The sequence below is a fragment of the Aulonocara stuartgranti genome (assembly GCF_965226115.1).
Source record: "Aulonocara stuartgranti genome assembly, chromosome: 14".
Taxonomy (NCBI): Eukaryota; Metazoa; Chordata; class Actinopteri; order Cichliformes; family Cichlidae; genus Aulonocara; species Aulonocara stuartgranti.
In genome coordinates, this window is record NC_138950.1 from 24,294,450 (window position 1) to 24,311,290 (window position 16,841).

Sequence of the window (16,841 nt, forward strand, 5' to 3'; positions counted from 1 at the left end):
GTTAAAGACATTATCCAAAGTTGCCTTTTCTCTTAGGAGCTGGCCCACTGCTTTTTCTTGAGGGTGCTGCCTGTATAGATGTTAGTGCTGGAGGCGAGAAAAGCATCCACTCGGTCACTGTGAGTTCATCTGACTGTTACCTGTTCTATTAGGCACAATTGGACACACAGACTTTGCACTGTGTGAGTGAAGACCGTTAACGTTTATGTTGCGCAATTCCATTCTGATGTACCCGAGTCGGGTAATTTTTTTACAAAGGTTTCAGGGCAGAAGTGCATGCATAAAATGGCTCTGATCAAGTGGGAGTGGACGATTGTGCAAGATAATAAATAACATACAGTGACAGTATGTAATCCAAAGGATTCTATAAATCTTTCTCTCTATGGTGTGTGCACCTTGCATCAGCTGTATGGCTAAGATGTGGCTTTAGCTCGGCTTAGATACGAAAAACGTAGTTATTTTGCTGCTGGACCATTCACCAGCTTGTGCTTACCACAACCTTTATTTTTGTAGCACAGAGAGCACACTTCCTGCACGGGCATGCATTACTGGACGTAAACCAAGATGTGCACAACATTTCAACACAACGTCTTGGGAAAAAAGGTTGGTTTGAAAGCTCTGAATCATTAGTAGGTGAACACTTCACATAAACTGTCTTTAGTTTAAAAAGCTAAAAAAAAGAAAAAAGAAAAAAAGGAAAAAAAAGAAATGTCGACATGCATTTGAAAATTTTTCAGCACAAAGCCAGTTGTTACAGGTTAACTCAGGTTTTCTTGAGTTTAACTATTCCACAGTGCAAAGTCCCCCAAATCCACACATTTCTAGGCTGTTTTCGGTGCTCATTATTGACGAGGATCTTCTCCAGGGCTTTTGGGCTAGTTTGCAGTCAGTTGGATATGGCAGCACTCAACAGCTCCTGGCCAAACCTGACAGTTCTATTACCATCTATTTCCTCAGTAGGCGGATATACAACACTGAGCCAGTGATTATGACTTCTATAACAGGCCCCTCAATATCCTTGCAGCAAAACACATATACGCACATGCTCAAAGGCTGATTTATGAGCTTGAGAGCCTGGAGGTGGGAGGCAGTGTGTCGTTACCCCAGACATGTTGACCAGAGCATGAGCTATTGAAAAGACAGGGAGGCGGGCAGCACTGTAATTAAGTCACTAAATACATTAGGCTGAAAGATCCCACAGTACATCAACAGGGGATGCATTGAGAAATGATTTCGGGCACTTATTCTTCTAGAATCTTTCTTACGGATGATTGTACAAATGACGGAAGTGATTTAAAGAAGAATTCTGACTCACGAGGTCCTGGCAACATTTGAAAGCTTCTTTGGGTCGTTTCCCAGTTTTGAATGCGGATGCTTTGAGGATGCTTCACTATCACAACAGATTTAGAGCGTTGTTGAAATCATCATTTATGATTTAAAAATGATTCATATCACCAGTTCTCTTAATGCACATTTGTGTGCACAAATGATGAAACAGGCTCTCGTGAAGTGCACGCACGTTGAGTCTTTTACTGACTGACACAACTCCACAGATCTAACATAGCAAAGCTCTCAAAGGCATCTAGATGTATAATCAGAGTCACGTCAAAGGAATGACAAGTGAAATGGAAAAAGCAAACAAGCAAAGAGCACAATGCTCACTCAGTCCTTGCTGCGTATTGTATTTCTGAGAGGTGTGTGGCAAAAAAAATAAAAAATTTAAGTCAAACTTTGCCCCAACACAAAGTAGCATCTGCAGTAAGGCGGGGCAGCTGTCAGTCAACTAAGTCCTGGCACATAGTCGTGCTCCTACCGCCCATATTTCTTCAATTGTTGTGGCCAAAAGAAAAATCACTGACAACTTTAAGGTTAGAACAATCAACCGAGAAGTGTTTTTTATGTTTGATCAGCCTTTAGGTTCATAGATGTATCAATTAAAAAGGGTGTACTGAATGTTGTCTTCATAATGGGTTGGTCTGCTTTGTAAGAGATGTGTATGAGAGCATGTAATCATTAATACTTTCACATGGAAACATTACAGAGTTTCATAAATACAATTAATTTACTCATTTCTAAGCAAAGCATGTCTTTGGAAAATTGCTAACCCCTTTTTTACTCATCGGCGTTTCCAACGTGTTTTTATGTTGCTGGTGATTCTTCCTCTTTCTGTTACTGTTATTGAAATCCAGATACAAGTATAACTTTGAGAATTACACTGTAAAAACAATTACGTACTGAAGCATTTGTTTCCTTTTGTTTTCTATGAGAAGTAATTTGTGACACAAATGCAATAGCTTCTTACACAATATGAATCATAGCAGCAGCTACAGCTGTCTCTCGTGTGCACCTTAGAGAGGGAGGTGTCCTTCATCGCTGCAGAGGATGACTGGTTCTCTTCAACTGTTATGGAAGACAATGGGGAGCATTGTGCATGTCATATAAAGCATCCGCCTTTATTGACTTAGGTAAGTCTCGCTGTTGTTGCTAGCACTCAGCGTTCAGAGATAACTTCCTCTGTCAAAACACAAACGCTATGCCCACTCCACGTCTCACATCAGCTCGTGCTAATTACCTGAGCATACCCTAAGCTGACAGGTGAAGGTGTGCGATGGATGTCTTAGTGGGTGGGGGGGAAAGGGGCTGGTTAAGGTTGACACCACTCCGGTGACCTACAGCTGAACTTGGACCTGTGAGAAAATAACAGGTTTTCCAATTAGGCCCAAAGTGTCTCACCTCAGGCATTTTCTTTTCTGGAAGTCTTTCTTACCTCTCCACACAACAATTAGGACCGAGGAGCTCCCCAGCCTGTGGAGACCTGCATCCCTGCCTGCCTACCCGCCGGGGCCTCTGCTTTCACAAAGATATTCAACAGGAAAATGTTTCATACTCATACACTGCAATTAACGCAGTACCTGTTCCAAAAGCTTTTGTTGTTTTAGTCATAATTTAACCAGGTGGAGAAGCTGAGTCACAGCCCATTCCACATAGGCCTAGAAACTGGTATGACAAATTCTGAATGATCAGCACTGAGTTCATTCTGAACAAGTAACCATTGTGTGCACCAGCAGTTGTTTTCAGTTAATTAATTCTGACAGACTTAATGCAAGACTGGTTACCTCAACCATAACAAATAAGACTAAAAAACAAAAATACAAAATAGAAATGGATTTTTTAGGGAAATCTATGCCCACTGTTTTCTTCTATTATTTTAGACATTCAGGAAGCTTTTTGTTTCAGTTACAGAGCTCATTAATAGTGGTAGTAATACTGATTAGCATGTTAACACATCCAAACTACTTTTAGCAGTGTTGATCTCTAATAAAGTTTGTAGTACTCCTAGAAAGACTATTATACCTGACAGATGTTTTAATTGATCCTAATTATCTTACATGTTGTTTAATCAGATTGGTTTGTTATTCTTGGATGAAAAGTAAATGAATATATAATCAATAATCATTTCTAAAATGTCAAAAAATAATGTGTAAGTATGAGTCATTTCCAAGGAAATGAAAGAAAACATTCACAGGAATGAAAAGAACTTGTGGTGTGTGTTTTGTGCTTAACTGACAAACAGCAGGAAAAACATGAATGATGAACCAAACAGAAACAGGAAGTTTCTATAACCATTGATTTTTTTTTTAATCTTGTCTCTGATTTATGCAAATACTGCAAAAGTTACAAAGAAATTCAACAATACTTCCTTCTTCCATACTTCCTTGCCTTCTATAGATTAATAAGTACTATATGAAGCATGCTTAAGAGTGTTTACACAAGGCGTAAAAACCCAGTGTACATTACTCAATGTTAACCTGTGCTGTTGGCTTAAGAAATCATCCATGTCCGGTATCAGTCACTAAAAATACACTTAAGACTGTTCCTGACTCGCTCAGCGACAGAGAGGAGCCCTTAGGTGCACTACGGGCCATCGTGTTCTCTGTACAGATAAAAGATGATAAATGTCACAACACAGCGTTTAAATGCTTTGTTCGCTTGACTGTGATTTATGATGAACTTTGACTGCTTTTAATATATCTTCAAAAGCTCCAACAGTAATGGATCTGCCTGAACTTCAGTCTGACAAAGCTACTGTAACTGCTTGATTTAGACGTGCTTAACATGACGTGACGGTACGTTTAGAAACCGGATCCTCTGGGTGATTTTCATTTGGTTGATTTAACTTTATAAGAGATGCACCAAAACAAACAGCAGAACTCGTTTGTGGTTGCAAATATGTAAATAGAATAAAAACTTTAAAAGTGCATTACATTGTGCTGTTCTGGACTTTGGAATTGAAGGTTTAATCAAAAGATAAAAAATTTATTTTAAAACCCTTATAGCCCCACACGTGGGAAATTTTTGTAGCCCTCTGCATTTGATCCATTCACTCAATGAAGCAGTGGGCAGCTGCCAAACTAGCACCCGGGGAGCAGTGTGTAGAGATGGCACCTTGCTCAAGGGCACCTCAGGGTAGCTGTTCGGTGGATTCAAACCCCTGACCTTCCTGTCATGGGGCAACCTCTCTACCTACAGAGCTCTCACCACCCATAATTATAAAAAACCTGTACCTCAGTAAGACCACACAAAGCTTGAACGATAGCTATTTTATTAAGTGCATTTACGTACATAAACACACACTTGTATATAGTAAAAATAATTTTACACAAACCTAAAAAAAAAACAAAAACAAACAACAAACAAGTTTACCAAACAAGCATTATATACATCGGAAAAATACTGCACGTTTCATCTTAAACAATGACAAATAAACGTAAATCTGCAAAACTCAACAGTCGAAACTCTGAAACATTTGAGATCTGTAACAGAACAGCGCAGAGTTTGATGTACATGGAGAAGTCACAGGCAGTTTAAAACTGTTATTTTAATTCAGGTCTAACGTACCAATTGGGGTAATCATGCAGAGCCTGCAGGCTGAAGACATATTGGAGACTTTATATGTGTGACGGGTATTGACGTGTGAGTCTAAACTGCTTTAGAGTTGTGGTTTCCTTGTGGTTGAAAATCATATGTACTTTCATTGAAAAAAAAAATCAGGAACAGCTGAAACATCACATATATATATATATATATATATATATATATATATATATATATATATATATATATATATATATATATATATATATACTATTTTTCATCCAATCCAATTAAAAAACAGCAGTTTATATACTTGTTCATACGTGTATATATTTGAAAGACCATATGTTTTCTACATGTTTCTATTGCATGATACAGTGTATGGCTTGGCAGAAACATTTCCTTTGATCTTTGAAAAAACAAAATAAAAATGCAAGCTTATATGAGCAAATAATAACCAGAGCTCTACAATCTGACTCCAAACTAAAAAATAGAGGTCTTCTTGTCTAAACTTTACAAATCCGTCTCGAAATATGGCACTTACAGTTAGAAATGATTATAAAAAATATACTGCATTTGATATTATTTTATTTAAAAAGCTTTCCTCTGAGACCAAGAAGGCACTGTAACCATTTCATATTACAGAGTTTTGGCAGTGAAGTAATGTATAATACAAAGATTCATAGACACCTTTTTAATAAGGCATTGGTTGATATTTTGGCACCAACGATGACTGCTGAGATACACGTTAAGGCCAGACCGACCTTTTTTTTTTTTTTTTTGATTACTACTCCTTACGCTGCAGGCTGAAGGCAAAAGGTTTACCAGTGCAATCAGTATTTATGGAGATTTGCTCTCAGTATGGCACAATTTCCAGTGAACGAAAAACTCAATGCTACACTGGGTAAAAGCTCTAGGCCACTAACGTGAAGCCGACGATATAGCTAAAGCAACTGGCTCTTAACACCACACAGGCTTTTTTACAGTGATCCTGAGGCACTATCTGTTTTCAGGTTGGCATTAGTCTTTGGTTTGTTCTTGCTTAGCTGGCTGTGTGAGTTTCTGACACAAGGAGTGGCAGCTCTCGCTCGGATCCCTCCACTGCTCCGGCTGGATTGTGACTTTCCGAACTGAGATCTTGAGGTTCCAGTTGGGGTGCTTCTCCTCCACTCTGCACCACCGCCGCTTTCTCAGCTAATCTCCTCATCCTCTCCTCTTCTTCAATTTTCAGTCGCCGCTCTTCAGCCTCTATTTCCTCCGTGGTGGGAATGGAGTTCTTCTTGGGTCTTCCCTTGGGCTTAGTCGGAGCCTCGTGACCTCCTTTGAGCACCTAGGATAACACACAGGCGGTCTTAGTGGACTCCTCTGGTGATAAATGGCAGCAGAAGTCAAAGGCAACGCTTGCTATTATAGTAATTAAGTGAAGACATATCGCTACTGGCTCCGCCTTGTGCACTCATTTATCTTTAACGATTTCAGGTCTTTTTTGTTCTCTCAGTTGTTGACCCTTCTACAAAAAGTGTTTGCTCTCGCTGCCGTCATCATCAGTCACACTACACTCTGCCTCTCCGCACCCTCCACTTCCTTCCATGTTGCTATATTTACTTAATATTGTAGCATAAAATAGTAGCAGCAAACATTTCTAAAACGGTGGTGTACAATGAAAACAAAATAATCCAAAATGAAAAGGAAGCAAAAAACAAATATTACTGGCCTGCATGCAAAAAGCATTCATAATAACACATTCAGTTTTTGTACTTAATTACAGATAATCCTTTTTCTCATAAAAGAATCAAACAACATTTAATCAAAATGCTTTTGTCCAAATAATCTGAATTTAGATTTGATTTACCCAAAACTAACATTGCCTTTGGCTTCAGTATTATTACTTTATTGGCTCATTTTGGCAAAGAAGATCATACACATTATTGCCAGTTGCAGTGTTAGTATAAGACGTTGTCATTTTTCCAATTCCACTACCGACGGCCTTTCCAGTTAAGAATATTTGTTGAATCTGACTTGTACAACTAAAAACACATCAAGCTTTACTTCAGAACTTACCATTTTCTTCCACTTCATACGCCTGTTTTGATACCATGTCTTCACCTGAAGCTGTGTGAGACCAAGCGACTGTGCCAGGTCTAACCTGCAGAAGCACAAAAAAAACAAGATAAAGTTTACTTATGTATATATTTTAGTGTGCTTGTTCCAGTACAGTCCTGGAACCTATCCAGGACATATATCATTACTGTTGGCATGCTTTAAACATCAGTTTCTCTTCACACGAACACAAAAATGAAGAAATCTTGACACTAATTGTGCTCTGTGAATTATAGACTATGATTTCAACTATATAATGCAATTTCATGCCTAAAGGTTCACAACACTGAAAACTTAAAAAGAGCGTTAGGCCACACTCTGTTTAAGCATCTCACGCCAGAGATTATATGCCAGGAACTCCAGTCTGACACTGTACACCTGCAGCCATCTATGCCAACATCGGTAATCCCATCATAGCGCTCGTAGCTGGATAATTGAGACCGTCGGAGAAAATTCAGAATGCATCCACCACATGTGGTGATCCATGACTAATAGGGCTATTTGTTGGTGTGTAATATAAAACCTCAGGAAGGGCCAGATAAAGTGGACAAGGCATCCATTAGTAGAAAGAAAAGTTCTTTTTTTTCTTAAATGAGATTTCCTCTTCCCTGATCTTACTCCAGGTCTTTAACAGCCAGATGAAGGATTTTTCACGACCAGCACCCCCCAGGGACAGGAGCTGACTTTCATTTGATGGTGATAGTGAAAACCAAGACAGCAAAAAAGAGAGAACAAAATCTAAAAAACAGAGCTACAGAAAAACAAATCCCTGAGATTCATGGATCTATCTGCATTACCTTATACTAGACAAGAAGCATGTGTGTCCGTGCGTGCCAGTGTGTCTAAAAAGACAAGACATGAGGGCAATTGAGCTGTCCATCAGATTTCTATAGATGTAGAGTAAAAACTGGAGGCTAGAAACAGTAATTGCAAAAAAAGCAAAACACCCCAATTATTTATAGTCATTAGTTCTCAATGGGGAAAAACCACACGCACACAGCAGTACAAACAGTATCTGAGTCACTCCCTCCAGGCCACTGCAAGGCCGCCATTTTGTTCTGTTCTCACACTTTTCACGGGACTCCTGGGTGAAACTGAATACCTCTTAACAAGGGCGATGATGATAAAGATGACGATCATTAGAACACTTGTAATAATACTCGGAAGTGTAACAAAATCATTACCGCTCCGCGATATAAATACTTTAAAGTCGGGTTTTTTTTCAGGAATATTTTTGGTTTTGCTTCTGTCCGCCCCCGCGCATACTCTCAGTTCGAGACCGCAGAGATTCTCGGCCAAGAAAAGGGAAGAGGGAAGCTAAGTTGTCTTTGGATCATAACAAACCTAAGTGAGGCGCATGCCACACCTTTGATGTGGGGTTTTAAAAGGGGATTTTCTCTGTTGATGTTTTTCCACTACCTGGGTGTTTAATTAATTTTCAACACAGTGTCAGAATCGCATATTTTGACAGGACACAGTATTTTGGCACAGTATTTCATACGGGTAGTTGGTTTTTGATCACTCAGTTGTACTCTGCCTCGGGGCCTCTGCTTAAGATGAGGCATGGCACCTTTCCAGCAGCTCCAGGCAGGCAAAGATGTGATACATTAAATAATGCATCGTGGGAGTTTTCCCCATGGAGAGGATGTAAATGGAATGACAAATAAATCTGGTTTAATCCAGAAATGCTAATTTATTTTTAGATCGCACGTAGCACACAGTTACACTGCAATGAGTGCAACGAGGACGATGCGTTTGCAACATGTTCCTGCAAAGAGGAGCTATGTCAGTGTGTAAACAGGTGAACATGTTGCAGCAGTTATTTACGTTTTTATCACCACTCTCTATGCATATTAAAAAATGAATAAGGGGGAATAAGGGGGTACAGAGGTGCACGAAATCTCTACGTGAAGGTTCACAAGCAGCTTAAAATTCCTGCTGCACATGTGAAGCTGCTTGGAGCGCTTTAAACAACATTTATGGCAAAATGCTCTTCTGGCTTATAATGGAAAAGCAGCCTGCAGGCCAAATATAAAGTCGAGCTCTACAGTTTTAACTGGAAAAAATACGGTCCCAAAAATGACCCGTAGAATGGAACTTAAGACACAGATATTACTTCATCTTATTGTAGAAAGCTTAATGCACTTTATGTACACCTGCAGATGTGTGAAATGATTGGCAGTAAATCAGTGTAATACATTTCTGTTTGCTTGTGTTGGCCACTGTCCCTGTTTCACTGAATAAGGCAGTGTTTGGTTGCTGGGGCCTTTTGCTGTTCTAGAGCTCAGGGTTAAAACGTTACTCGTGTCTCAACTAGAACGCTGAGGTAATGCTTTGGCTTTGACGAATTCACATTACATGAGACATGCCCCACAGGATAAATCAAAACTTATGATGCTGGGTTAACCGCCACTTGATAATTGCATCTGTGGCTTTGTGGATGTGCTCGAGGGTGCGCACGTTATGCACTTTCAAATTTTGCTTCGTGTAAGTTCGCATGCAGGTTGTCAAAATGCTATGGCTGAGTTGCACTTATATCACACTTGCTGCTGGTGCATTCTCGTCAACTGCATGTAGAGGTTACCTCTGACGCTTCAGAGGTTTGATTTCTTTTATGCAAAATGTTGGTGCGGATGAGGCGAAATCGTGACTTTGTTTCGTTTATGGGCTTTTATGTTGTGTGTCGTTTCAGTCAGATTTTAGTGTCTGCACCATACTGACCTATCAGGAGTGGACAAGTACTTCTGCTTCTGGAACTTCTTCTCCAGGCCCATCAGTTGCAGCTCAGTAAAAATAGTACGGCTGCGACGTGGCTTCTTCAGGCGGGGTGTGCTGCGCTCAGTCTCCGACTCGCTGCTGATACTGAGGGGCGTCTGGCTGGGTGACAGCTCGGAGCCTCTGGGATGCTGTGGGGAAAGCAGTGGCAGATGTGGATGGGCAGCGCCCGGAGAGGACGGCTGCGGGACGTGAGCAGGCAGGTTGGGCGGCTGCCTCGTGATCACTGAGAGGAGCGGGTAGGCACGTAGTGACGAGGAGCCTGGACACAAACATAGAGAAATGCATTAAAGTCCAGTAGTTAGAATACACATCCTTCTGAATCACCGCAGCTTTCAAAGAGAGCTATTTTGGACTGCTCAGTCACCTCGGTTATACCATTATCGACCGCCTGTAATTGCTTAGACAGGTTCGTTTTTAATTGGCCAGCGTTTGCCGTGAAAAGTGTTTTGGTTGTGACCTTCCTCATGTAGAGGGCTGTGATCCCAATGACGCAGGCTGTGTTTTACACTGATCCTCTGAACCGCTCAAATGACTGATTATTTTTCAGAGGTTGTTAAGCGCTAACTGCTTCCCAACACAAAACAACCACATGCACACCCACACACAGAGACGAGTGCAGGCACAATAAGCTGTAATAAAATCTAAAAACTAAATCGGACACCACTCAAATAATAAACTTTTCCCCTCTCTTATGTTCTCTCCCACTCTTGCAAACTACACACACACACACTTTTGCTCTCTATCAGAGAAGACAGAAGCAGCAGACGCCAGAATCAATAAAAGCAGCACTTGTCTGGAGCCTATGGGGGAGAGATGGAGACCTGGAGGTTAGCACAGAGGATGCAGTGGGTCACGCAAAGCAAATATAATATCCGCCAGAGAAAAAAAATCTACACAGCTTTAAAGAGTAAAACCATTCCCTTAACCAGAAATCACACTCAATCTGAGCATGGTGCAGGCTGTAATGCACGGGCTGATAAGGAACAGTGGAAAGGGCACAAGTGGTATTATGGGAGTAGATGAGGAAGATACGGAGAGGGATAAAATGCTCCAGTGGCAAGGAAAAAATAGCCAGTTGTCACACACGGAAACGCCCAGCATGTGTGTTTCTGGGTGCCTGTGGCAGATTTGTCTTCTTTAGCTTCTCGTTAACCAATAGACAACCTCAACGCAGTGAAATATATATGCCAGAGCTGACAGAAAACATACTGTCTGAACTTTTTCTGTATGTTTTTTCAAGGTAGGTGAGAACAACATGAACCCAGAAAGAAAATGGAGCACACTTTCTGAATCTTACGGTTAAATGAGTCATACATACAGAGACTTAAGCTATAAAATGTGCATCAATTCAGTTAAACCTCTCTGTTTAATTATTAATTAACAGCAAGCATGCCACATTTAAATGCATATACGCACAGCCACTGTTGCCTTCCAAACGAAGAAAGGCACATACACACATGACACTCTGCCTCAGGCTCATCGTGACATCATGGTAAGACACTGAGGTCATCGCTAATCCTCCAATGTTAGATTGGTGGTATTGCAACAAGTCTAGACAAGAAGACCTCTCTTCTGTCCTTGTATGAGCTTGCCATATATTCATGTTTCTTTTACATGGTTTCTGTCTTTCGCTCTGTATCATATCTATGTTTGTTTGAGTGACTCATCAGAGATAATAAATACATCATACATATTTACTGAACTATAATTTACAGGAAAAGTGGACCGTGTCAGTCACGGCTGTCCGACAAAAGAACACACTTTTGTTTGTCTTCACAACTAAAGAAAATCTTGTGTCAACAAAACTAAACGGTGTCTACCGAGAGTCCCCCAGAGGTGAGACGACTAACAAAGAATGGAGCAAAGAATGCTAGCCCTCATGGTGACTTTCCACTGACAGTAAAGCCATCCCTCTGACATGCTGTTGACAAGTGCCAGTGTCCTGTCAATAGTCTACAAATAAACTGTTTGAGTAGTTGCAAGAGCGCAGTTCAGCTCCATGCAAAAGCACACTGATACTCTTGATAATCACAGTTGGAATGCAGGCACTGGTACAAATGCTTGTAGTAACCATTACAGAAGACATACTTGCTAAGAATAGATCAAGAAGAGCAGTTTGTTAAGCACTCCTTTTGATACCAGCTGTTTTCTCTATTGATAACATGGTTATTATGACATAACACTTACTGAAAAAAAACTTTATTTTGCACTCATTTTCATTGAGTGAAGAGCAAGCGTGTTATTTTTAGAACTACATGGAAAATAGTTTTAATGCCACAATTTTAATGTCACAACCTGGAACTGCCTGATGCCTATCATAACATCTACACTCCTTCTGTCACTTGTTTTCTTTCCTCAATGGTGAGGAAGTATGGGTGAGTCATTGCTTTGCTATGACAAGTGTACGTGAACATTTGACATGTTCTGCATATAAACTATCTGATGACATCTAGGATGTTGCTCAATTAATTGTCTTTCTTTTTTGCTTGTTTGCTTTTGTCCTCGCTCCTTGAAAACAAATCAAACACTGCTGGGACAACCTGATGTAGTTTCTCTGTTTTTCCTCAGCCACAAATATTTAATTTCCGTTAAATTCCTCTAATCCTGACTGATCATAGGAATTTAATGGTCCTTCTCGGAATGTACCAGAGAAAAAATTTCTTGTATCTTATTGAGCGTAACTGTGTAAAAGTGTTTTTGCTCTAAGAGAGTCAGCCCATCTATCAAAAAGCATCGCGTTAAACGTGCTAAGCATTTAGCCTGAAACCCGATCTACAGAGGTGGCAGCAGAAATTAGCCCGTAGCATCAACTACTTTTAGAGACAACTTATTACTTATCCTTTTTAGAAACAGAAAAATCTCATGGCTATGCAGGAATGACAAGGAGATGACAAGCTGTCAAACATTATCCTTAACGGAAGATTGAAGACGTGTGTGCATTTTCTCTTTGTGTGTATGCATACTCGCCTGTGTGTGCCGACATGGGTGTAATCATACTGCTTAACTTGACTTTATGCTTAATGGGAGACTTTATTGTCTGCAGCAGATTAAGTTTTAAGATGGGATAAAAACCCTTTTGCTCACTTGGATTTCTCCTATAAGCCCTCAGCCAGTGCTAAACCAGTATGCAGCAGCCCTTGGGCTTCACACTACTCTTTTTTTCATTATGTTGTCAGGTGAGATTACACCACAGTTGATCTTAATCTCTCTCACCTCTTCCAGAAAACACCACTAAAAGCCCTACCCTAGGTCCTGCTGAGAGATGGAAAGCCAAATGAAATATTGTAAGCTGCCATTCTGCTGCTCACTGCTCAGCACCAGGTCAAGGCTCATTATCTCAGATCCCTCTGTAACTCACATGGAACAAATTCTATGAATACTGTACACCATTAAAAGCTCAGTTTATTTAACATTGGGAGGGGGGGGGGGTGAAGATAAAAACAACAACAACTCTCAGAATAAATGCACTGAGAACATTAAGGTGGTATGTTTAACTAACACTGGAGCAATTAGAAAAACAAAAAAAACACAGTAAACTAACATCTCATTTGTCATCCTGCAGTCAACATTGATGGCATCACTGTCTTTCAGCGGCCTCAACTGGCAGCAGGAGGCTATAACATCTTTTCCTTCACAGAATGAAGAAATCAACTTTCACTGTTAGGGGGCCATTCAGCAGCCAGCCACCTCTCTTTGGCCCAGGACCTCTAAGCCTGCCAGCTTCCATATCAAGCTCTAAAAGCCATTGATGTTGGAGAATATACTGTGTCTAACACCCCCACAGCTACAAATAAGTAGTGGGCACAGTGTTCTGATATGCAGGGCGGGTTACACTATCCATCCGAACAGAGGGGTGCCAAAGCCCAGTCATAGTGCCTTCTAGCATACACCAACCATATCAGAGGGATGAGGGAATCGTTCCCCCTATTTTTATCCCCCCCATCGCTGTCATCATCAAATTGCAGTGGCTATTATTTCAGGCTCTAGAGCAATTATCCTAATGGTTACCAGAGCGTGCAGTAGCCTTTGAGTTGTTGTGATTCAGTGGAAAATACAAGTTAAGAGTCAACAAAAAAGTTGTGTTTTTGTGAAAGGTAACATGGTGTACCATGAGATCTGTCAAACTGTAGTTTGGTTCAGCGACTACAAGACACATTTAAGGGGCTGTTTTCAAACTGACTTCAAATCAATGGTCTGTCTATCTATCTATCTATCTATCTATCTATCTATCTATCTCATTTCAGCAGCATGAGCATGAAATACTAAAACACACTAAATAACCTCAAAAAGAGCCACGGTTATTCGTTTAAGTCATATAATTTAGCTCTATATTTCCTTCAGTATTGGTCTAAACACACCAGTACACTGTATTATTATTATTATTATTATTATTATTATTATTATTATTATTATTATTATTATTATCATCATTAGTGTTTTGTTTCCTACAACTTTTTCCATGTTACTACATCTATATTTCTAGCAACACATAATCATTTATCATCATTTAATCTGTAAATACCCACCGCGTAAGGGACATTGAGGGCAGCATTTGGCAAGCCAGAAAACTCATATTCATCAAAACAAATGAGATAAAATAGACTGAAGGTTGGCGCTTAGTTATGACGGGTTTCTAGCGTTAGATTTTTCTTTATCGTTTACTTTATCTGCTGCGCTCTTCGTTGACCTATCAGTTCAATCATTTATCCGCTCGATAAAAAAAAGTTCTTAAGCATCATTGAAATTCACTGACGAATGGACTTGAGTTTCAACACCAAACACTTAGCTGATATGAAACGATTTATCATGTAAAGTTTAGAATGATGAAGATGAAGTCACTGTTGTAGCAATAATAGAAAGTCCAGACTAACTGTGATTAAACGACACTAGAAAACAAATATGCAAGCCTTCAAAGAGATATGAAATCTGGCAATGCAATAATGTTTATATATATTTTTTTATTTGTACTATCGTATCAAATCAATTATCTATCTATCTATGATCATTAAAATAATAATAGAGTAACTGAACACAATGTGGAGCTACGTTACCATATTGTTCTGTCAACACAGACGCATAATCCTCATCACCATTGAGTGTATGTCGAGTTGTACCTGCCTAATATACCTCAGCCTGTGTACAGGAAATAACAATTCACCAATCACGCGACATTTAAATATATCATATTATTCTGATTATTATTTAAATTTAAAAAATCGATTACAGTACTGAAATACTATGTAAGTGTTTCCATTCTATGCGTAAAATTATCTGCAACCTACTAATGAGTGCGTCTCACATATATTTTAAAAATATCTGTTTACTTTATTTCTTTCCCAAGTAGACGGGAGAAACGTCTTACCCGAACACGAATGAAGAGGCTTTGGTCGAACAATGAGTGAAGGACACACCGAGTAGAGAGAGAGTTTCTCAAAATAATCACATGTCTCCTTCGAGAGGATCTCGTCAATCATGAAAGTCTTGTAGCGCCGCCTGGCAGCTTTCAGCTGCCCAGGGGAGGAGAGCCTCAACTCGGCTTGACAGTGCATGATCTGTCCCTGTGCGTCGTGCGCAATCGTCGCTGCACAAAGTCTTCAGTAATTTCTAAGCATATGAAGCTTCAACCGTCTTTAAAGCCGACTGTTGGAGTTCATGCGTTAAAACAGCTCATTGCTTATCTTTAAAAATGAAGTTTAGCTTTCCCTGAAGTGTCCCGGTGAGGATCGCTAGCCTTTAACTTGAGCTGCGCAGAGCGGTGCAGCGGTAATGAACTCACTACAATCTGTGCTCACACCCACTGCTATATAAACCATCCCTTAACACAACTCTGCTGCTCTCTCTCTCTCTCTGTCTCTCTCTCTCTCTCTCTCTCTCTCTCACACACACACACACACACACACACGTACTGTACATACAATACCTCATGCCCGCATAAAAACTTGTTTCTCTCTCAGCTTTATTTTGCGGACTAGCCCACAACTTAGAGCGCAAGAGTAAAACCACAGTTTCCAGAACAGAAACTAATATTATCATTAGAGCTATACTATTAAAATAATATTAATATACCTATCAAACTCATACATTTAATATTATTAGCAGTGTTTCAGGTCAAGTAGACCTCGGTTTTCAGGCTAAGATTATTTATTAACACAAAACTGGTGGCGCTTCATGATTCACATGAAATCATTTGTAATTGTCTTTAGCTGTAGACTAGTGCGTAAGGATCTGTCCGAGAAACCGCATGCGGTGTAGTCTATTCGATAGTTTGTTTTATTCACTCTATCACAGGCTATAACCTCGGAGAACCATAAGTTCATTTATGTGGGAATGTCGGGATAACTTCTTTCTTTCTTTCTTTCTTTCTTTCTTTCTTTCTTTCTACATTATACGTTTTATACAACATACAGTTATGTGGTTTGTTATTTCTTTAAAACTATTTAATTATTTATATACACCGCAAAATCATTTTAATTTTTAACAAAACAACAGCATCAACAACAACCGTAATAATAATAATAATAATAATAATAATAATAATAATAATAATGATAATAGCACATAAAAGATATTTTACTTTAAAACGGTAAACACAAGAATTTATGCTATAACGGACCCCAAATCTTTTGTGGTTACAGGCCATGTCAGTTGACTTATAGTCATTATTCATATCGCAAACAAGCTGCGGCAGGTGTAATTTATCACAAATCAGCATGCATGGCAGGATCATACACAAAAAGTCTTATTAACAGTCACTTTTCAACAAAATTGGCTTCCACAGAATAAAAACATCCTTGTTCCTGCTTGGCACAGAATTCGTTTGGTTCAACGGTGAAATCTATTTTAAGAGAAGTATCTGTCATTAAGCTCGAATAAAGGTAGGATGAGTGTCAGCCACGAGCTGACAGCTCTGGCATTAATGCGTGGAAGGCTATAGGCACGTCCAACTCGCACAAACTAATCTCTGTATATTTTCTCAGTGTTTTATTTCCCTGTAATCTTCATTTTAGAATTGTTATCACACAGAAAAGAAAAGACAAAATCTAATTTTTGGCTACTCTTTTGTTTTTAAGTCCACTAACGAATAACTG

General features: G+C 39.6%; 1 protein-coding gene across 1 annotated transcript; it reads right to left on the reverse strand.

Annotated features, from left to right (window-relative positions):
• Positions 1 to 3,614: 3,614 nt before the first annotated feature.
• barx2 (BARX homeobox 2) lies at positions 3,615 to 15,535 on the reverse strand. Its single transcript, XM_082502465.1, has 4 exons — positions 15,116 to 15,535; positions 9,697 to 10,012; positions 6,937 to 7,021; positions 3,615 to 6,205 (listed from the first exon to the last, which is right to left on the reverse strand). The coding sequence occupies exons 1-4, from the start codon at positions 15,300 to 15,302 to the stop codon at positions 5,918 to 5,920; spliced, it is 876 nt and encodes a 291-aa protein (XP_082358591.1). The 5' UTR covers positions 15,303 to 15,535; the 3' UTR covers positions 3,615 to 5,917.
• Positions 15,536 to 16,841: the final 1,306 nt, after the last annotated feature.

What these genes read in the sequence shown, in the direction of transcription:
- barx2 (XM_082502465.1), bottom strand. Translation starts at nt 15,302, where the DNA reads ATGCACTGTCAAGCCGAGTTGAGGCTCTCCTCCCCTGGGCAGCTGAAA. An exon ending in GCCTCTTCATTCGTGTTCGG is followed by an intron (nt 10,013 to 15,115) that starts GTAAGACGTTTC and finishes GTTTGTGTCCAG; the next exon opens with GCTCCTCGTCACTACGTGCC. An exon ending in TACTTGTCCACTCCTGATAG is followed by an intron (nt 7,022 to 9,696) that starts GTCAGTATGGTG and finishes GTGCTTCTGCAG; the next exon opens with GTTAGACCTGGCACAGTCGC.